The sequence below is a fragment of the Ctenocephalides felis genome, unplaced genomic scaffold, assembly GCF_003426905.1.
Source record: "Ctenocephalides felis isolate EL2017-DRISC unplaced genomic scaffold, ASM342690v1 CF-g0.4_SCAFFOLD_01604, whole genome shotgun sequence".
NCBI classification, from domain to species: Eukaryota; Metazoa; Arthropoda; class Insecta; order Siphonaptera; family Pulicidae; genus Ctenocephalides; species Ctenocephalides felis.
In genome coordinates this window covers 38,004,534-38,029,531 of record NW_020537758.1, presented here as the reverse complement: position 1 = coordinate 38,029,531, position 24,998 = coordinate 38,004,534, and the positions used below count along the sequence as shown (strand labels likewise).

At 26.3% G+C, this 24,998-nt stretch overlaps 1 protein-coding gene across 1 annotated transcript in view; it reads left to right on the top strand.

Moving 5' to 3' along the window:
* LOC113373702 (serine/threonine-protein phosphatase rdgC) overlaps positions 1-18,920 on the top strand; it is a 112,275-nt gene extending 93,355 nt beyond the window's left edge. The window contains exons 9-14 of the mRNA XM_026613982.1: positions 1,198-1,278; positions 10,557-10,742; positions 14,582-14,837; positions 17,372-17,649; positions 17,772-17,871; positions 18,720-18,920. Coding sequence (XP_026469767.1) covers positions 1,198-1,278; positions 10,557-10,742; positions 14,582-14,837; positions 17,372-17,649; positions 17,772-17,871; positions 18,720-18,916 — 1,098 coding nt within the window. The 3' untranslated portion in view covers positions 18,917-18,920. The remainder of the gene's footprint in view (positions 1-1,197; positions 1,279-10,556; positions 10,743-14,581; positions 14,838-17,371; positions 17,650-17,771; positions 17,872-18,719) is intronic.
* Positions 18,921-24,998: the final 6,078 nt, after the last annotated feature.

Sequence of the window (24,998 nt, the reverse complement as noted above, 5' to 3'; positions counted from 1 at the left end):
TGTATTGCGCAGTTGAAATTGATCTCTTAAATATTTCTCTTGCTTTTATTTAGAAGGTTTGACTAATAACTTTGTAATGACTAGAATGAATAATTTACAAATTATTGGTGTTTGAAATCAGTTTTGACAATACTTATTTTGCCAAAGACAATTTTTTTTCTAATTGCTTTAATGTATTTCAAACCTACCAGAAGTAAAATCGAAATGAATTGTTACAATCCCATTTTCTTTCGTAAAGAGAGTAAATATTTTGGCATCTTTTATTATGTAAAATTATCGAAAATTTAGAGTAGTACAAAAATTAGCTTATTTATAAGTCGATTAGTTACATCAAGTCTTCTTACTTGTAGTAAAATTGATGTACTAGTGAATGAATTCGTATAAAGAGAACAATATCGTGTAGCTAAATACTTAAAAATATTGTACAAATATTAGTTTATCGATTAGTCAATCAAGTAGCATCAAGAAGGATGTATAAATTTGATAAAAAAATGTTGATAAAAGGAATGCAATTAATTAATAAAACTTTACAATTATGTCGATTAACTTGGCTCTTCATTTAATTTTTAAAATCATTTTAATTCAACTCTATTTAAAATAATCTATAATGATGATTCAATGATGATAGTCATGAAAAGTGTTGCACTTGTATATATTTTTTCATTGACTAGAAAGAGTAAAATTTGATGAATGAAATTCTACAATAATATTGATTAGCATGCCTCAGTAATTTAGTTGCTATATATTTATAGCCAACTCCATTTGAAATTTTTTTTAATATTTATTATATACTTCCATATGAAATTTTAATGATAATAATCATAAAAATGCTGTACTTGAACTTAATTTCTTTCTATTGAATTTGATTGTATTTTGGTTCGTAACTTACCATAGCAATTTTTCAACAAACAATGTTAACTGTTTATTAATATATAATAGATTTATAATTTTTTCAGAAATGAATATTTATGAGGCATAAAAATTTTGGAATATTTTATTATATTACTATTATATCCATCATAAAGATTTTTTTTTCTGTAAGTAATTCTTTTGAATAAGTATTTAATACTGATTGTACGATTGTACTGATTGTACTTAGGTAATTGTACGGTCGGTCTATTCTTGAAGAAGTAATTCTATAAACATTCGTCGTTTTATTCAAATGTCGTTTTAATGAAAGCGTTTTTATCGTTTCAGTACGCTTCATTACTTAGACCGCCATTAACTGAAAGCTCGGCGCCGGGGGCTGAAATCATTGATAAAGTTGAATGGAAGCAGGTAAATACTTTAACCATATAACTATAGTGTATATATATATATATATATATATATATATATATAGATATATATACAGGATGTACCAGAACTCAACGTCAAGCCGAAACGGGGTGACAGTAATGATGAAATGTGATCAATACTATCACCTCTTCGAATTTGTTGACATTCAATTCTGGGCCACCCTGTGTATATATGTATATATGTATATATATATATATATATATATATATATATATATATAAAGTACATGATTCAATGTTAGTTATCAGTTGATCAAAAAATGTCCACAACAATTATTTATAAATTCACAGGCGCAATATAATTTTGCACTAGAAGTATAGTAATAAAATAGATATTATTTCAGAAGATTTATTTTTAGTATCGAAATACAAAATCGTAGTCAATAGCATTGCAATGCATTCTGGTTCGCGTTCGATCAATTTACTCTTATTTGTATGTGGATTCCAAAGCTCTTATAGAATATATAGTGTATCAATATATAGTAGAAGAAAATGTCAATAGAAAAAACGAATGGACAAGTTGCTAGTATTTTGAAAATTATTTATATCAATTTATAGTATTAATTTATATATCAGTTTTTTAAACACCCTTTTTCTGAACAGATATTAATTACATATCAAAATATACTTTTAAGTTACTAGAGAGATATCGAAATTCTATTACTAAGAACCAATAACTTCATTAAAATGTTTGAAATTAATGACGATCAGGAAAATATTGTGATAAGACGTTGAATTTTTTTTTCACTTTGCATTTCTTACTGTGTTTTTACCTAATGATTTAAACTATGATTTAATATGAATTCACAATGTGTCCGAGAAATTAACGTCAAGCTGAAATGGGGTGATAGTATCGACCTTAACTGTCCTGAAAAAAGTTCGAAAAAAATTGTCTTACTTTATTTGGATGAGCTTTCAAGAGCAATCCAGAGCTTTGGTGAAATCGTGACCATTTCTCAATGTAGTGTTTGATCTTTAATAATTTAGTTTAAAAAAATTAATTTAAAAACGGTCAGGAAACTTTTGTGGTGAAACGTTGAATTTTTTTTCACTCTGTGTTTTTATTGCTTTTGCTTTTATCTAATAAAATAAACTATGATTTAATATAAATTCGCAATGTGTCTCAGAAATTAACGTCAAGCAGGAATGGGGTGATAATATTGACCTTAACTGTCCTGAAAAAAATTATCTCACATTGTTTGGAAATTATGAGCTTTCAAGTGCAATCTAGAGCTTTGGTGAAATCATGATCATTTCTCAGTTGTAGTGGTTGATTTTTAATAATTTTGTTCATTTAAATTTTAAAACCGTTACCGTGAATAACATTTCTAGGACCACAATCAAAAATAATAAAACAGTTGCCCCAAGTTTTTAAAATGTAAGACTCTTTGTCGAACTATGTATGTAATTTTTTTTAAATCGGTCAACTTTAAGTGGCCCTCCTTCTGAAGCAATGAACTAAAATATGTTGGCAAGATACATCAAAAGTTGGAGCAATTGAACAGGACTGTATAATGGTAAAATACTATCATTTTATTAATAAAAAAATTCGAGAAAAAAGTAAAAACCTGGAAATTTTTGCTTGTGCATTTTACTCACAATTAGTTCAAATACATATAACATACGTACATAGTATTAATAAATCGTTTTACGTTGGCCTTAAATATAGTTTTCTTAAATATGGCTTTTATGTTAAAATGTGTTTTTTTAATTAAATAGCAGTAAGTTAATTAACAAGACAACGACATGATTATAATTAATTTGTGGAGATTTAAATTTTATTATTTTGTAATTTATATAGCAGCTAATTATTAGAACAGTATGATTGTAATTAAATTGCAGACAATGAGTTAAAAACAATTGCAATACAGTATTTTAAATTGATATCGTGCCTGTCGAGCGTTTTTCTGACAACTAACTATTTTTTCCAGTTTTATTTTTATTCATTTTAGTGGAAAATTGAGCGAATAAAAGTATAAAAAACAGTGTTATTCCTGTTACTAATCGAGCTACAAACTTTTTTTTAATTTTATTTATATATAAAATGTAGTTATTTTCATATCTCAGACAGATAGAGGTGCGAGATATTATGGAAACAGTTTTCATCAAACTTGATTTTCTTTTTATGACTCTGAAAATTATTAATAATAACCCAAATATCGAAATTATTGATATCAGATAAAAATTAGAATAATCGTTGAATTCCTTTTTATCAGATAAGATTCTTATTGCATTATTCTTATGCAACATTCTTTTGTAGTATCAAAAAAGTTTTCACTCTATACTTCAAGTAGTCTTTCTGTGTGGAACTCTGTGAGCAGAATACCGATGATACCCGTTTCGTAACTCTATTCACCATTTAGTTGTACAAAAGGAAATTTTTTATACGTTTTGCCACCTTCACTTAATAATGTATCCTTAAATGTTTGCTAGCCCTTGAACTAAGGACCGAGAAATTCGTGCAAATAGTACCAAATCAACTTCTAAACGCGGGAAGTGCAAATACGGCTGTAATACTTCAGCGTTTGCGCAATGTAAACAAAATAATGTTACTCACAGAATAATAGAAACAAATAGATTTCGCTCAGTATATTATTTGGATTAGATTGATTTCATAAACTTAATCATAGAAAAATAGAATTTTAGAAGTGCTGGGAAGTTACTATATATAATAGTAATCACTGTGTCCTGAAGGCAATCCATGGTATAAGGACACCGTTATTTCTGTCAATATGAACATATGTCTCAGCTTTTAATTATACATATTTTTTGCAAAATCATCAATTATGTGTATTTTTCCCTTAGTCGTTCGATTGTGCGCAGGAAAAAAATTTTATCATACGGGTCCAATCCATTTTTGTTTTCCAGAGTGTATCTGACTTTCCATAGAACTTTCTTATTGCAACTTCTCTGTATCACTTTAATATATTTCAAAACTTTCCCAATAGTTTTCGTTGGTTTTCTTTAGAATTCACATCTCTGGTTTATGCAGATGCTCCAATTGATTTACGTTAATAAAAATCTACTATTAAAATGTACTGGTATAACTCATATGTCATTTTTATGTTTATATTTTTTATTCGATTTTTTTTATTAATGAAATTATCAAGTATTTTTCCATTTTACAATTCTGATTATATGCTACATCTGATGAAACTTGCCAACACATTTTAGTATATTTCTTTCAAGGAGTCCTCTCAAAGTCGTCCGATTTTAAGAATTATAAATTTATAGTTCAACAAAACGTCAATTCTTGAAAGCTTGAGACCATTACCATTGTGATATTTTTTCATTGTGATCCTAGAAATGCTACAACTTTTGCTGGAACTTGTCAACACACTTTAGTATATTTCTTTTAAGGAGTCCCTCTCAAAGTCGACCAAAATTTTCAATTTATACTTCAACCAAAAGTATTAATTCTTGAAAACTCGAGACAATTGTGGTATTTTTTACTGTGGTTCTAGAAATGCTATTTACGGTTACGGTTTCTTTTCAATATTTCAAATTTATAGTTCAAAAAAATGACCTAATTCTTGAAAACTTGGGATAATTGTTATATTTTACCTCTGTGATCCTAGAAATGCTACAACTTTTGATGAAACTTGTCAACACACTTTATTATATTTCTTTTGAGGGATTCTTCTCTAAGTTGACCGATTTTAAAAAATTTCAATTTATAGTTCAACAAAAAGTCTTGAGACAATTGTGATATTTATTCACTGTGGTTCTAGTAATGCTATTTACGGTTACGAATCCAACGTTTAATCGGATAAAATTAATAAAAATTAACCGCAATAACCAAAAAATGACCACAACTTCACCAAAGCTCTAAGTTGCACTTAAAAGCTTTTAATTATTTAATTTTCTTTCCATTTTTTAGAACAGTTATGGTCAATACTAGGGAGTGCAATACCGGTATTTCGGTAATTTTAAAACTAGAATACCGGTAAAATACCGGTATTTTCATTACTTAAACAAATGTAAACAAAATTGAAAGTTACTAGATTATATATAAAAATTCAGTTTAATGACTAGTTGAAATAATATTATAACATTTGTTTTTCCTATAGAATCGCTTAAAGATATAGCTGTTTATACCATTATGAAGTTTAAAAATAAATCTGTTTCGAAAAATTTAAACTTGATTGTAATATGTCTCAAATAGACTTAATAAACACTGGTATTAATACCGTCGGAAAATCGAGCGGTATATCGGTATTTCGGTATTTCTGTATACCGGTATATCGGTATTGCATTCCCTAGTCAATACTATTACCCCGTTTCGGCTTGACTTTGAGTTCTAAAACACCATGAATAAATGAAGGCTTATCTAAAAACTCTATTTTTTGCCATTTTTAAATTTCTTTGTTTATGTAAACAAAGGTTTACCAGATGTCCTACAAAAGATTGTGTTATAAAATGCTCTGATATAAAAGGAGCAGTCATGGCTCTTTCGCCTGAATGCGTCGCCTCTATTTAATCTTTTCATAAAACCGCACCCGAGAGCCATAACGATATACAAGATATATATATATATATATATATATATATATATATATATATATATATCTAAAATATATATATATATTTATATATATAGTAAACTATAGTATAAAACATCAATAACCTGTCCCTGCTATTTGAATTTTATTAAGGAGTTTTTCTGTCAGTTATATCCATTTTTCATCCCGACTTCGATTTAAATGTGATTATTTTAAATGGTATTGTATGAAATTTTTTTGGGGAAACTATTGGCTGGATGAATTTCTTCTTGATATAAACTTGAAAAATTAAAATTTATTTAACAACAATAATATATAGTGCCCTATATACCTAAATTCTTGCAAATAAATAAAAGTATAGGTAGTGTAATTGTGATTCGACTTAAATATTTTTGTAAATTACTAATGCACATGTATGTAGAGATAATATAATAAATAAAAACAATAATAATAAATAAATAAATAAATAAATAAATAAATAAATAATGAATAAAAATAATAATTTCTTTGATTCGTTTATCATTCTACAACAGTCAGATCAAAATTCTGTGAAGTGTTGTCCTAAGACATACTATACTCTTAGTGCTATTTTCACTATATAAATTAGAATTAAAAAAAAGAAAAGTTCTGGTTATTGAAAGTTCTGGAATATATCACACTTACAACAATCAACCATCTAATGAGGTTTAATATACTATTTTCGTTCATCTAATTTCTATAAAATCGACTTTCCAGAATGAAAATTTTCGATTTATTTGCAATATCGTTCATCACCAGGGTAATAAAATGAAAGAAATAAAATAGCACGCGAAGTCTATCAAGTTTGAAAATGTCACTCAATGCTTCCCGGTTTTTATTGTCCAGTAGATCTCACTCATAAAATTTTCAGGCAATATTGGATTCTGAAACTTCGTTGACTTTTGTGCTTTTCTAGTCAAATATAAATAGATAGAGGAGATCAAACTTTGTTTTTAGTAGCAGAAACTAATAGGAAAAAATAAATATTCACTTCACATATAATTTTTTCTACATCTAATAAAGCTAAGTGTTCCCAATTAGATTGCATTTTTGGAGGCAACCCTACTGTTATCCTATTTATTTGATGAATTTTATATTAGAAGACAACTCAGTGGTTGGCCTTTCTATATTCATTTTCACTTGGGAATTATTTTGATCTTCATTTTAAAATAAAAATGGAAAAAAATGTGCATAGGAAAATTTGTATATATTTTGTGAAGGTCTCAAGGCAACATATCAGGACAATCTAATGACTCTATAAAATCTGAATTTGTGCATTATAATTTTGTTAAACCATATAACAGATCTTTCCAAATCTTAAATATGCAAGTAATCTCTTGAATCTCCTACTTCTAGTAATTCGAGAGATGCATCTCTTACATGTTATTTTTGCCAAAGTCTCCGAACTATAAATACAAGAAATGTGTTCATTATCAAAATTAATCAACAAGTATTAAATATCACAAACGAATATAGACCACAATGTTGATCTGGCTGCTGTTAATACTCAGAAGGCAAAACAAAATATTATCAAACCGGATTATTGGACAGGTAGTCAAATAACAAACGACTAATACTATCAGTGATGGTCAATCACGGATACATTGTCACAAATTCATTGGTCAGTTAAAATTTATGATTAAAAAATTACTCGACAAATAAGTTATTTTGTGGAGAGCAATCTTCAGAGCTATTGTTAAATAACTCCTCAAGTAGTGTTCCTAGAAGGCAACCCAATAGTTGCCAATTATTGGAAGCCCTAATTACAATAAAAAATTTGATATAGTTTAGAATATGCACATGACAATATCAACTACATTAAGTTTATAAAAAATAGTTCTCAAGGAAAGGATTAGAGTGTAAATAATTGTATTTATTTGTGTAGATATAAGAGTACAAAAAACATTCTGTCTATAAAAGTAATATATTACATTTACTTCTTAGAAACAAAAAACTAGCAATAGGTAGTATTAATGTATTATTACCTCGGGAATAATGCTGGATGTCACACGTAAATCAAAGAAAAGAACAATTTATCACTCCGAAAAAGTTACTTATAAAACTACGTATAGGATATAATGTAATTTATCAAAGTTAGTTTAGTAATTGCGTTCTATTGATGACCCAGGTGGGTATATATCTGACTCTTCCTAGGCCTTTTTCGAGTCGTAGAAAATATCATATACAATACAACTTTTAATGATACGGTAAAAATTCTTGAAAAATCATTCTTAAAGTGGCTTCATTTTGTATAACTCCTATCTTGATGAAATTGCCTGGTTTTCAATTTTATTAAAATGTTGATATATTACACAAAATACTAAATATAGAACCAAACTTAATAAACATTCTTCCATAAATTTCATATAATATACAATATACAGCAGATAGGACTTTAATTTAATAAAACCTTTTCGTATTTCTGATATCATATTAATTTAATAATTTCAAAACCAAATTGTTCATTCAATTTATATAGAATACAAATTGATTGAAAATCAGTAAAAATTTGGTCATAACAAATAATTAATTTATAGTCAAAAATGTGAGTCATGAACGTAGGGGTTTTTGTTGCTTCATATTTTGCCTTTCTATTTATCAATTTTAATTATTTTTATAACTAAATTCTTTTCTTAAAATTATATTACTGTAAACTATTAAATGATGGAGTATTTTTATTTTATTAAATAGGAGTTATTGATGTTATATTTATCAATAAACATCGTTTCATATTTTATATGAGTTTATAGAAGAACTAGGTGAGGTAAGGCAACAAAATGAATATTATAAATTTAATTATATATATCTATATATATATAGAAAACGATACATTATAATTAACTTCGTGAAAATAATAATCCAATGAAAAATTATTCTCATAATTTTATTATGTATGGCAATGGTTACATTTTGATCTTTAAAAATCATTATTCATTGATAAATATGTCCAATAATGTAAAACTGCAAAACTTGCTCTGGAAATCGTTTTATAGGCAACATAACTTTTTATTTTTCAACATTGCTGAAAAATTCATATTCCATTGTTTTTTTAATATACTTGGATGAAAAATAAGATCATATAAATATAGAGAAAAAATTCGACAATTTTTGTTTAATGTCTTATTGAAAACATTCGAAGTTGATTGAATGATCAGTCAACTTATTTTGTTGTGATTATAATTTTATAAAGTTTTTTATGAGAGTAATTAAAATTATATTATATAAATTTCTATTATTTTAGAAATTGTTTTTTATACCGGTAATTTATTCATTTTTTATATTTTTTATAATCCAATTTTCATTCTGACAAGAATCTGCAACTAAGTTGTTTCATATAAATTGTGTACGTGCCAAGATGCTTGCACAGCGTTACAAAGTTTATTCAAATTGTTACTGTAAGTTACAAAACACAACATTGTAAGAAAGATATTATGTTAGATGAACTTGCTCTAATTAATTAAATCGTGCCCTAATGTTACTACATAAATTGAAGTTCTATTTTGTTGAACAAGTTTATTGTGCATATTATTAAATTTCACATATATTTCAATATCACATGTTCAAAAATTTAATATTTACAAGTTTTTAAATATCAATAAACTTCATAATATTTACAAAATTTGTTTATTAACAATAAAATACTTGAACACAAAAAATAATTACAATTATTATATTAGACAAGTTTTTGATAGTAATTTAGGCTAACTTAGAAGATAGAAAGATTAAGATTGATAGAGGCAAAAATATTCACAAAATTTTTAAATTATATATATTTTAATATATATATGTATATATATATATATATATTTATATGTGTGAGTACAGGTGAACCCATATAACGACAAAGCCATATAATATAACTAGATCTTTTTATTTAAAAGTCCTGACGTCACAGAATACAGAAGAAAAATTAAAGAATATAAAAATTATAATATTTTTGTGTTTATTTGTATATGCTTAAAATTAGTTTAAAATTTTCAAAACTATACATATACTCATGAATTTAGTTTTTAGAAGTTTTAATCCATTCATGCATTTTAGTTTCAGTTTTAAAAATTTGTGAACTAAGATTTATTTTCAAAGTTTATATCGATTCATATATTTTTAGTTTTATTTCAAAAATCTCTACTCATGGATTTGTTTTTAAAGTATTGATCGATTCATACTTTTTCATTTCAGTTTGAAAATTCGTGAACTAACTCATGGATTTATTTGCAAAGTTTTGATCGATTCATATAATTCAATTTCGGCTTTGAAATTTGTGAACAACTACTCATGGATTTATTTTCAAAGTTTATATCGATTCATACATTTTGCTTGTAGTTTAAAAATCTTCACTCATGGATATATTTTCAAAATTTTGATCGATTCATTTTAGTTTTAGTTTGAAAATCCGTGAACTACCCATGAATTCGTTAACTTACCATATAGTGAGTTATCGTTATTGCAAAAAATCTAAAATTTACATATTTTTACGTTTCAAACCCGTCTGAACATTTGGACCGTTTGAACATACTTTAAAGAAATTGATTTATGTGTGTGTATGTATGTATTTATGTATTATATATGTATGAGTGTGTGCTTTTGTGTGTGCCGATACAATTTTCGTCGACAATCTCGAGAGCACTGATCAACCGATTTGAATTATTAAAAAAAACATTCGATTCCTATTGATAAGGACACTTCTAATTAGTTTTTGGCCAAAGCAGTTTAAAAATCAGTGACATTTATTTCTCAGGTTTTCGACATTCTGTGGTCGGACCCTCAATGCTCCGATGGCTGTGTGCCGAATGGGCTGCGGGGTGCGGGCACATATTTTGGGCCCGACGTGACGGCCAAATTTCTAGCCAAAAACAAATTCATGTGCGTCGTCAGGTCACACGAATGCAAACCGGACGGATATGAAATGATGCACAGTAATAAGGTGAGATTTAAATATTTAGAATTAAAATATAAATTGTAATTGTAATCAAGCATTCTGATTATGCTTATTGTAATACATTGTTACTTTACACACGTCCAAACACCCGAGCGTAATGTAGTTAAGAAGATATCTGAACCCAAAACTAACTATCCAAATTCAAAAAAAAATTTCAAAATGGTTCAAATATTACAAAATTTAATAAAATATATATTTTAAAAAATTTTGGTTTTTACAATGACTTTGTAATATATTCAATTAACGACATTCATTAAGGATTTCTGAAGTACCACACCAATTTCATATAATTTTAATTTAATGTATGTATTTATCATGTTTGAGAACCTTATTTTTCGCTAAATTTCTGTAAAAACGAGCACTGTTATAAAACAATCTTTACCAACGTTTATGTGGAATTCTGTCTTAGTACAAGTTGCATAAACTTTTCGATATATGTATACAATATTCTGCATAATATGATAATATTTATTCATTATTTCGAGTAATTTATAACTAGCTGTGGAACCTTTTAATTAGAATTAGAACCATTGGATTTTATTTAATTTGCAAAATTATCAGTAATATCAGTTACTTAATACTACGGTTTATACAAAAGCCGACATTTCAGAAAACCGGTTTTTGAAATTTAATTTTAGCGGAAAACCGGTTTTAAACGGTTTTCGAATTTTTTATAGAAAATCAATTTTTGCTCGAATATTTTGTAATAACAAAATTTATCCGCAAATTTAGTGTGCAGAATTTGACTAAATTTATTTATTGTTCAATTTTATGGATAGTAAACAAAATTAATTTAATTTTAATTAGTAGAACAAAAAATAACAGTTTATCTGATTTAAATAACTTTGAAAATAATCATTTGTTATTATATATTTATATTTTATGATAGCGGATATATATTTTTATGAAAGTGAAAGGAAAGTTTTAAATAATTAAAAATAATACATTTTTGAATAAAAAAAACATTTATTAATTTAAAAATAATAAAAAAAAATATTAGATACATGTTGATATATACTTGTTAATATCAATTTTAGTTTTAAAAACAATTAAGCTAAACCCCGAGTATTTTCTATTCCGAGCAATTTTTATTAATTAATTTAAAAAATCTAATTATTTTTTGTTTAATAAAATATTATTTAAAAAACTGAGAACTATCAATTTGCTACTTAGACGTGTCCTTTGTTTACTCACAAAATTTCAAAAAACAGAAAATACTCTCTCACTTGCGACCCAAGCTAGCTTAATTGTTTTTAAGGCCTGATATATTAATTCAAAGTTTTTTGTTCTTTTATTTGTGGCTTCTAGGGCTCAAAACTCTTTTTTTAAGTTTGAGTAGAGAAAGTTACTTCTTCAAGAAGTCACATTGATTTAAATTAATATGCTTTAGATAAAAAGATAACACAAAACCTTTCTGGGAACCATAGCAAACTGATAAGAATCCAAATGCTATTGAACCGATATGAGTTCAAGAATAAAAACGCTTGAAACTATCTTTTAGATTTGACTATATTTCCGGTTTTTGAAAACCGTCAAACCCTACTTAATACGCCCTTATTACATACACAGTGTATGATCTAAAAATATGACCCATTATTCGAAACTTTAATAAATTTTCAATGATTGAACAATTAAACTATGCATCTTGCAATATTATAAGCCTACAAAATTTAATGGTGGTTTAATTATGCTAAATCTAAATTCATAATGAATAAGTGATGATTATTGATATATATCAGGTAATTTATGCAACTTTCCCTAAAGCAAAGTGCAACTTACATCCAGTTACATAATGCAGTAAATGCATACGTTATATTCTTTCTTTTTTCACATAACTCAAATACGATTTTTAAAAATTATTTTAATTATTCTAGTTGCCACTTTATGAAAATGTCATTTCATACCCGTTTATTATATTTACTTTACTTTTTATACATTTTCCATTACATGAATAAATAAAAAGAAATATTACATATCACAATCCTTTTTATGCTATATCAGTAGATACCTCATCGTAACAATTTCGAGTCATCTCTTTGAGGTAAATTGCAATTTGCATGAATAAAATGTCTAGATATGAGATATGAAATAGACTTTCTCATTATATGCGTAATTTTTATGTTACTTTTGAACATCGCAATTAGTATACATCAAAGAACGCTATGTAATTCAATGGAAAACACAGGAAATTAAATATAAATAAAAGATTTTAAATACACGCTTGGGATTCTTGCGTTAATTATTATATGATTAAGGAACATTATTAATATTTTATTTTATATAAAAGCTAATTTGATATATATACATATATATATATATATATATATATATATATATATATATATATATATATACTATACAATTGTTCTCATAATTTCAGTTGTATCAATTTGTAGGTTAATTAATTTCGAGTGCCTTTTGTTTGAAACAATATTTAAGATCTTTTCAAATGCGACAGCCTAGCAGAAATTTCATATAAATGCAAATAGAAGGATCGAGGCAACATAATGAAACCTAACACGCTTCATCTCTTAAAAAGGTTTAATGAATTTATTCTCAATGTATCCCATAGAGTTGAATCAACGAATTTTTGTTTGCTAAGTGACTACGACTCGTACATATAATCTTTTGTTATATAAATTCTGAGTACATATATTTAATAAGAGACTTAGTAATAAAGTCTATGTAGTATTTACTAACAATAAGGAAGTGAGTAGCAACACGTAATATATTTATGGCGGAGTGCATAGATCCTAATAAAGCAATATTAATTTCATCAAGTTAGTTTTTTGTAGTCCATATATAATATAATAATTAATATATATATATATATATATATATATATAATAATAATAGCGGATATATGACTCTGGCCGGATATAACTATGCCCGGATATAACTCTGCCCGGATATAACTCTGCCCGGAAATAACTTCAACCGGATATGACTCCGTCCGGCTATAACTCCAGCCGAACATGAATTTGGCCGGATGTGACTCCGTCCGTATATTACTCCGGCCGGATATAACTCCGCGCGGATATAACTCCAACCGGATATGACTCCGTCCAGATAGAACTCGGAGTATTTCCCTTAATTAAATTGTAACGATTTAATTGTATCTAACCATGATCTTGTATTTCGTAATAAAAATTCATCGGCAGAAATCGAATAACTATTAATTTAATTTATCTCTTAAAAAATTGCCTTTTCAATTTACTTTTTATGTACTGTTTATTATTGTTAGAATTTTTCAAAATTTTTGGAACCATCAATATTACAAATGTGTAGAAACTTTTCAAAACTGTTCGAGAAAAACAGAGATTTTAAATTAAGTCGCTCTTAAAGCTTTTCACAAATCGAGGTTTCACCGCATTTTCAATATCCGATTTACATAATCTTAAATGATTATATAATAAAGCCCCTAGTTATATTATATCACTAAGTACTAAATTATAGATTCGGCTAATGTCAAATCAGCACCTTTGATCAAAATCAATTTCGTGGTTAAAGGGTGCCTAGAAATACGTTAATCAGGGTAGATTCGAGCAGATAAGCACTGATCCGACGATAATGAGATATCGATACGTTTAATCATTTATTACGTAATGAAAGGATTTAATTAAAATCTAAATTTGATTCAAAATTTTGAAACTGGCAACTGGCAAGGTTTCTGAATAATAATTATGGACATATAATATTTCGTAGGAAAAATTCATCATAATAAATTGTCAATAATAAATTAATATTTTATATGGTTTAATTTTAGAAAAAAAAATTAAATCAAATGATTATTTTAAAAGAATAACTATATATTATCGTTGCAGGTTATAACAATATTTTCTGCATCAAATTACTATGAAATTGGTTCAAACAAAGGAGCTTATTTAAAATTGGTAGGAGCAGGTTTGGATACACATTTTGTTCAATATACTGCAGCTGCTTCAAAAACAAGAAGACTGACATTCAGGCAAAGAGTGGGTCTTGTGGAATCCAGTGCAATTAGGGAACTTAGTGCAAGACTAAGGAGTAGACGAGCTGAACTAGAAAAGGAGTTCAAAAGTCGGGATGTGGAAGGGACAGGTTAGTTAGATTATTTGGTCAATAATTTTATAAAAAAGAATGCTCGTAAGGTTCACATGAGATTGAAAAAAAACTGTTTTGATATTGTATGAGATAGCATTTAAGTTAATATTAAATACATCATATAACAATTTTGAATAATGTTTATTAGTAATATGGTAACACTTGTGATGCACTCATTTATTAGTGTCAACCATTATACACATTATATTAAAAATATTTATAATATATGAAAACTATAATGTACTTAGTTATATTTCAAATATGACATGATTGGTTTGTCATTGTAATTGACATTTAGAACGTAACCCTTCATTAGAGAAATGAAGTAATTGCTGATCAATAAATTTTATTATATTCGTTCACACGGTGGATTATGCTAAACAACGCCTAAAGATATATTGTTTTCACTCATCATGTAATTGTATTTGAAGAACTTCATGTAATTAGAATTAACATACAATCATTGACTGCTTATATTTTTTTTACTTTTTCGCTTGCGATTTAATCTCATTCTTTGAGTAGCTGTAATATCTGTTTTGCCTATGAAGATATTTTCCATTTTAATAACTTCAAAGATTTATAGAAACTACGAAGAATATAGAAATTATTTCAATAAACTTACGTTTCTTATACGGCACAATTGTTATACTCTTCTGATTCAGGCATTTTTATTAAATCATGATTTGTACTACGATGTAACATTAAAATCTAATGACATTCCGATCTCAACACGATGACTATTCACAATCAATTCATATAGAAATGATTTCATCGAGAGCGAATGACGAACAGTTCGGGCGTAACATAACTTCCGTTGCATTTTCACAGATTTACTCCCTACTCCAAAAATAAAAATAATTCAGTAGATAAATTAAGTATCATTCTGATTTAAAAATATTAATAAGCATATGAGTTAATTATTTTGTTTGTAAATATATTATTCAGTTACTTGGAATTTATTGCAAATTAAGTTTCTTGGTATAATATACATTATAAATTTCATTTATATTCTACGGTTTTCTATAGTTAAATTAATTTTTCTTACAATGGGTAATAGATTCGATTCTATGTGTTACGGAAAGTAATGCTTGATCGGGTTATTGCTTCATCAAATGTCACTTTATATGTATACCGATCGCTCCAAGGTTCTTATATATCGGTTCATATATATACCCCGTTGGACATTTATTGGATTCAATGTCTAGCATTAGCGGAGAAAACATTGCTTTTATTCCATGATCTATTGATAATAAAAGTATAACTATGGGTGCATGGCATCGTGCCCTAAGGCAAACTGCTGAAACTTCCCGTATCAGAATTAAATATTCGATTAAATTAAATTTCGAATTAAATATTGATCACTGATTAATAACAATTGTTCTAAATATTTTTAAAGAGATAATTATATATACTACATATTTATTCGTTCATATAATATACGTTGACGATCTTTGCTCAAAACACTTGAAAGTGTTTACATTAAGAAGAGATGCCGAATGAATCCATCTAAGGATGTACTTTTTACGATTCCAATAAAGCATATGAAATATATACATTTTTAACCTGAATTGAAAAATTATATTTAAAGTATAACCCTTTGTATATTTGTAATGTAACAAAATTAGTACTCATGTTTAAAATCTCATTAAAATCTGAATAATTTGATATGCATTTTTTTTGTTATAATTTATTTAGATATGCGTAAGTCTAATGATAATTTTGGACCACAAAATATTTTTTTTTAAATTTCTTCTGTATCTCCAAAACCGCTGGACCTGCCTTCCCAGAAATTTTATAAATTCTTCATTTTGTCAATAGAACGGCCTGTTTTTCCAAAAACTAATCAGCACGTTTCCCTATCAGTAGGAATGGAATGTTTTTTGAATCATTCAAATCGTTTGGTCCACGAGCCCAAAATCGTGGACGAAAAATTGTATCCAAATATACATACACACACACAAACATCCATTTTTTTAAGGTATGCCAAAATGTTCAGAAACGTTTGAAACGTAAACATATATACAAATTTTCATTTTTGATTTTTTTGCGATTACTATAACTTACCCGACGAAAAGTTAATAATATAAAACATTGGCTCGAATATAATAAATTGGTTTTGCTTCAATAATTATTGTGCATGAACGTATATGCCTTTTATACTTACTCCAATAATAATTGAGGACAGATCGATGTAACTGTATACTTTTGGCTTCATTTCTTTTGGCATCACATGTAATGTATATTGGCAGATAAAAATAATCACAAGAAAATATATATAATTTATTTCAGTGAAGAAAAAATTACTTTATGAAATGATTTGATATATATACAAAGGAAAAAAACAATGGAGGTATCTCATTGGAGTAACCTTTCCAAAGCTATAAAAACACAAGTCTTGTAGTCTGGAAGAAATATTTTAATATTTTTATTGACAATTTATTAAAAAAATATAATCAAAAAAATATCCTAGACTTATTCAACATAATGTTTCATTGGGAAATCAAAAAATAATTGTTTTATATGCATTCTAGGTATTTTATCACTAACTCAGTGGTGCGAAGCGATGGAAGCAGCTACTAACCTAGGGTTGCCTTGGCGTCTTTTGAGGGATAAATTGGCTCCAACGGCTACAAATAGTGGTGTTTTAACCCCCCAAATAAGTCAGACACCTAAAACAACTCCTAACAAAACTCAGAATGGTGGTCCTCATGAAAGTAATACAAACACTGAGGAAATTCCAAAAGTTACAGCATCCGCACCCGGAGTTCTTTACAAAGAAACCCTGGCTGCTCTTGACACAGATATAATTGTAAATATACATTTTATACAATATTTTGTTGTTTGTAATGTAATTTTGGTTTTGAAGAGTTGTGTTTAATGATAATTCAACACTTGGTTTAGTATTAAATTTATTTTTTTATTTTATTTCAGAAACATGCACAATCTGGATGTACATCAGTCGTAGACTCTTTGTACAGGAATAAAAGCAGTTTGGAGGCAATATTTAGAATTATTGATAAGGACAATAGTGGTAAGTAATTATATTCTAATTTTTTTTTATTTTTTATACATTCAAATATAAATACAAATGATAAACTAGTGGTGCAGGGCATCGTGTCTCAAGGCAAATTGCTAGAACTTCCCGCATCGTAACGACATGTTTGAAGAATATTTAATGTTTTCTAATAGATTATTATAAATACTGTTACATTGTCTAATATTTATAAGAATTCTACTAAGAACTGAATTACAAAGTTAAAATTATATATTTAAAGAAAATAAGTTAGCTTAAGAACTTTAGCTGGAATTAAAATTAAAATCTAAATTATTTTCGATGAAAAAAAATTATAAAAAAAAATTTGAAAAAAAAACACTGTCAAAAGCAATTATTTTGTCAAAACAACGGCACTCTCTGCTCCGTATCTCCGTAACGCGTGGACCTGCCTTTGCCAAAAACTGCCAAAAAAATCAGCACATCTCCGTATCAATAGAAATCGAATGTTTTTTAACCATTCAAATCGGTTTATCCGTGCGCCCTAAAACGTTGACGAAAAATAGTATCCATACATACATACACAGTACACATATATAAACACACAATTATTTTAGTTTAGCAATTATTTGCATTCATGAAGGATAAGTTCATTTTATAGTATTCATTGAAAATTATAACATACAAGGACTTTTCACAATTTAAGGCACGATTTTCTCTGATACAACTTATTCTCTTCTTTCCAAACGACTTCAGGACTTTCCAAATTTGCTTAAAATAATACAAGTTTGTGTAAGCTAGAGTAAAAAAATACATACAGTTTCATTTGCACTTTATTTATTAATTTTTTGTTACGTCTATTATAATATTTTATTGTGAAATTTCAGGATATATATCTCTGGAAGAATTTGCTGACGCTTGTGCATTATTGAGAAGACATTTACCTCCAGATGATACACAAGAACAATTACTTGACATGTGCAAAATGATGGACATAAATAAAGATGGCTTAGTAGATCTCAACGAATTTTTGGAAACCTTTAGATTAGTTGACTCAAATAGGGAAAATGCTCCTGAATTATAAGTATTTTAACAACCATAGTATATAATTAGAATTTATCCGTTTACTTTATAACATTGCGCTTCTTAAAAAACTGGTATGAGGGATAGATTCAATATGATTATAGAAAATTATAAGGATAAGATTGAAATGATACTATTGGAGCAGAGAAATATTTTTGACGATCCGTTCTTAATGCTAACCAAATTCTCTTTTATGGTATCATTTCAGTATAAAAATGTTTGGCTGAGCCAATTTAGAGAATTTTAACCAATAAATTCATAGATAATAGTACCAGTTTATTACTGAATGTGCAAGAAAAATTTTATGCTAAAAGAATTATTATTATAATTCGATAATTATATAGTCGTAATCTTATGAAATAATAAATGCAATAGGTATTGCCTGTGCGTACCATTACCTTGTTATAAATCATATTTTCTATTTTAGCAAGAAACTATGACCAAGTTGTATTAATTTATGTAGAAGTTAATATGTGGTCTAATAAATTGGCAATTAACATTATTTGAATTTTTGGCAATTGTTCGACCTTATACTGAATAACAAAACTTTAATAATTTGATAGATTTTCTGTTTTTATTATCCTTTTCAAGAGATTCCTAGTCAAGTAATAATTGACTTATAACTATAATAATTGACTTATACTGTTTCGTTTTGTACTTATATTTTTTAGTGATTTTGGTAATATGTAAATAAATTTATTTTCAAGTTTTAAGACTACTTTTCAATATTGTGAATCCAAGCTTTATTGGTTTCAATAATTTTCTGAATAATTAGAAAATATAAACTCTAATGCTAAATAAATATTTTGCAAATAAATGAATAAAATTTGATGCATAAGTTTAATTTATAGAAAAAATTTCTATCCATTTTTTTAATGAAAATTCTGTACAATTAATGTATAAGAGTGTTGCAGTTGCCAATTTCATTTTTATACTCAATTACTTAAACCATTTGATTTTGAACTTCTTATAAAATTGCATCAGATCATTTTCAAAAAAAAAACGATAACAAGTATTTTTATATATATGTTAAGTTTTTCTAATTACATAAATCACTTATTTTTTAAGATTATATTATCTCTTATATCACCTTACATTTTATCGATTGTTTTATATTACGTATTTAAAAACATAAATTATACATATCCTTGAAAAATATTTTTAATATAATAAAAAATTACATAATTCCATAAGTATATATTAGCTGATAAATCATGTAGATATTGAGACTACTTATTATTTTTTTTTAAAAAAAATGATGCTCAAATATCAAATTTCAAACTTTATAATTCGCTTTCTGGCTAACGTTTTAAAAATAGTTCTAATTCTTAATATCTTATTAATATTGGATGTTACGTAAACATTTTCTGATGTATAATTGAATATTGCATCTATTGTAAAGGATGTATTTAATATTGAATAATATTTATATTAGGAAATTCACTATTAACGTATAAATCTATTATCAATATTTATTTTTATGCTCTTGATGATTTTTTTAAATAATGCCTAGATAATAAGAACCCAAATTTAAAACGCTTTTAAATTAGTAGGTGAAATATGTAACCAATGCGCTATAAGAATATCACATAGTTGAAATGTTATGAAAATATTTTATACTAAATAAATAAAATAGCAAATTTTATGTATAACCGTCCCTCACCAAATTTATTGTCTTATATAAATATAAATATTTTTAACAATAGCTTGACAAAGTCCTCACAAATAGATTTTAAACTAATGTTATTGGCTTCAATTATCAAATTTATCGTTGCCTAATTTAATTATCTTCTATTTGAACAAAAATATTAACAAGTATATAAAAATTTAACATTTTCTCTTGAATAATCTCTTGAATAATTGTTCATTGCCTCTACTAAAAAGACTAACTACATATTACCATTAAAATGAAAAAAAAACATATTTTGATTCAGGAACAAAATTTATTTTAATCAATAACGTTGGAAAAATTATAAATGAAAAAAAGTTAAATTTTTAGGTGCATTTTTTATAGAGAATGTTATGAAAATGCTTATGTGCCTGTTGACTTTTCTTTTTTTCTTATGACGACTTTTATAAACCAGGCTTTTGATTAAAATAAATTTTCTAATTTATATCCTAAATTTAAGCTGAGCTTTTTTGAGGGACTGACTACATTATGGGATCAAAAATATTTGCAATATACAAAATATAAAATATATATGAATGTTACTAATATTTAAAAAATTAAAAAAAACGCATAGGATTATTTATTTTCGAACGTACTTGGTGATATGCTAGTGATAAATGTAATTTTGAATGTGCAAATTTTTGATATTCTTTTTAATTTATGTATTTAGCTTTTTTTAAAAAACTGGGTTAAAATTTGTTTCTTAAAAGTTACATGTATTTATTACAACAATTTTATGTTTTGTAAGTTAAACCTTTCCACTCGGATGCCGCCGCTCCGGCGACAAAATTTATACTAATTCTGCAATTCGCGAGTGGAAGGGGTTAATTTCTTGTTCATCAATACGTAGTTATTATAATATAACTTTCTTGTTTTATTTTTTAAATAAGAAAATTTTCTAATATTTTGCTAGAATTGGCGTGAGCAAAATTTTAATACTGTTATTTGTTTAAAATATGGTTTTATAATCGTATCGAAGGAATTAACTTTTGATTCGTACAATTATTATTATATTATAATAATGTGAACAATAAAATATATCATAAATATTTCATTTTGATGTTAGTGCTTTATATTGTCAGACGATATAATAGCATTTTATAATACTTATTTAACTTTAAAATTGATAGGTCTGTGAACATTAATTTTTATATTTATGTATTTTGCTGTGATATTATTTTAATTGTACCTATATGCAAATATTAATTCAGTTTAGATTTATTTTATAAAAATATATTAATTATATTAGAAAATAATTAAATGTTATCAAACTTAATATATTATCTTAATATATATTTGAAAATCGTATCTATTAATTGAATAACTAAATCTGTTATTCAACAACATTACATGTTGCAATTTTGTGGCATATAAAGTGTCAAATTTTGTGATATAATATATGAATTTTATATTGTTAATTCTAATATCATCAGTTGTAAGTTTTTATTTGCAAATTGATAATATTAAATGTCGTTAAGCCCATATTATTATGCCAAATATTTGAAAATTCTAAGTGTTACCAATAATAAACAAGTATTGATGTAATATATTTGTCAATTAAAAATGTGAAATGAATTTTTCCTTTATGTTAATAATGCGAATAATATTTAAAGGCTCGATTCAACAGCAAGATTATAGTATTGATGTGATATGTTATTATTTTAATTCTTATTATTAAAGTTCCATTTTTTTGTTCAATTACTATCTATAGTAATATATAATATGAAAATCATGTTTAAGAATCCGCAGATAGTGTGGTAATTTGAATCATATGATTATATGCATTTATTTAATTTTTAACTTGTAACTTTCAAATATTATATATAATCTCAATTGCATATTCAAAAAATTAGTAAACAATGAAACTATCCTACATATTTTTTAGCACTATAATAATCTATGTTAAAATCGCACTCAAATCAAGAAAAATTTTGCGAGCGTGACAAAATCTATTAATTAAGAAAATTTTAAAATCGAATATCAAGAAAAATAGTTCCTAAAATCAACTTTTATCTTTACTTTGTTATCTTTTTCAATATTAATGATAAAAATATCTTATATGTATATGGATAAAACTAAGAAAATTTCTCTGCTTATTCAAATATGTAACAACATTTACAGTGCTGGATTTACAGTAGGGGCAGTTAGGGCTACTGCACAGGGCGGCAAATTTTCGGGGGCGAATATACCATATAATTGACTCATTTTTTAAAAACATTTTTTATTTCAAAAAATATAATCAACAAAACATAATATACAAATGCCAATACAGAATTTGGCAATTTGGCTAATATAAAGACTCGTGAATGAGTTGAAAGTTTAAGAAAAATATGTTTTACAGATTTCGAGCTCTTAAGATGACGAATATCTTCCAAGCTTCTAGCGCTAAAAAAAATTAAACTAGTGACGCATGGCATTGTGCCTTAAGGAAAGTTACTGAAAATTACATTTTATAGAGAACTTTAAAATTTTTTGAAAAATGAAAAAAATTGAATTTAAAAAACCTTTTATTTTTCGAATTTTAAAAAAAAAAATAGCTTTTATCTATTAAATTTATTAAACTGCGACGCGGCGATTACACTCTTCTATCTTTTGTCTCTATAAATATAAAAAAAACTCAAAATTTTTTAGTTTTCTTTTTTGTTTAATTATAATTTTTAGTAAGTATAAATTCAGGAATGGGGCGGCATTTTTGTCAGCGCCCCAGGGCATCAAATTTTTAAATCCGGCCCTGTACAAATCTATTATCATTTTTTGGATATCATAATAATCTGAAAGATGTTATATATTTTTATTGTATTTGAGAAAATAATTTATTTTGCACAAAATTTATTTATTGCAATAATCAAATCATTCATTAAGCATGTACTTTTTAAAAAACTGATTTTTTAAATGCAATATATTCGTAGAAATATTTATTTTCATATAAAATATCCAAAGGTATATGGCGTCCTCCCGACATCTAGCTATAATTGTATAAAACAAAAGACGATTGCTATTGCTTAGTTTTCATTCTTTTGTTTTATACAATTGCCTTCTACTGCGTATTCTATTCAAGTAGGTGAATTTCACAATGTTTTAAATTTCTATTTGAATTTCGCGCTTTAAATTGTACAAGTGGCCACAAACTTTTTGACACTTGTTGCTAACTTTAATTGCTTCGATTGTCAAAGAAATTTTCATGAATTAACATGTCCTCGCGTTAATTAAGACTTTTTAATTAAATTTTTGATTGGATTCTGTTAATTTGTACATCAACTCGTTTAATTAATTTTGTAGATAATAATGTTGTAGGAAATTCATCGCGAAATGTTCATAAAAAGTAAAAAAAATGGGTGTGTTTTGGAAGTGCCTAGATATACCTTGAATAGTTTGATAAGTATCTTTTTCAGGGCCTCAATTTTATAATTAAACAATTTATTTACAGCGCCAATGTATCCTTCAATTATATACATGCAATTATCAATAGTATAATTTATATATGTGCTTTTGTAGGTTATTAATTCATTTACAGCGCCAATGTATCCTTTAATTATATACATGCTATTATCAATAGTATAATTTATATATGTGCTTTTGTAGGTTATATTTGAGTACTTCCACCACATATCTGTTTTTATCGAATTCTAAATTCACAAAAGTCTCTATTATAAATTTAGTGTCGTGTATCGTGTAAAGATTTTACTCGGACAATTGCTACAGGTCAAATAGACTTATAAAAGACTAAAGTTATGTACTGGTTCTAAAGTAGTGATTTTGTGTCGAGTACTTGAGATCCTGGCAGAAGCTTCAGAGGTGGTTCCAGTAATGACCCAATGTTTTGGGAGCTGCTGCAGAAGATATCTAACAATGTAAGTGCAAAGCATGTTTTATACATAGCGAGTCAAAGAATATTTTTCTGTAATTATATACAGGTATTTATCGTACTATATCTGTTGCACCTATAATGTTATAAATATATATATATATATATATATATATATATATAACACAATATTGTTTGTCATCTTTAGTAAAACTATAATTTCAATAGAAATTCATAAAAAGATATTACTTATAATTTATGTTCTGGAAGGAGTTTACAATTATTGATTGGTCGAGTTTGTGTTACATGCTACTTTTTATGTTTGTAACAATAATATTTCTTATTAATTATGTATTTAATGCTTGTTTTTCATATTAAATGAAAATTAATTTGAAGGTGCCTTGAGAACTTGCCACTTTCTTATTCATTCATATCATTTAAAAAGCAGTCTGTATATATTTTAGTGGAATATTTTTTGGCTCGTGCATTATTAATATAATTATATACACATATCTGCTGAAAATATTGTTTATATCATAATATTTGAGTCAATATCATTTTTTACATAGTATACCTTATACAATCTATTTTTTGTTTATTCAACAACAA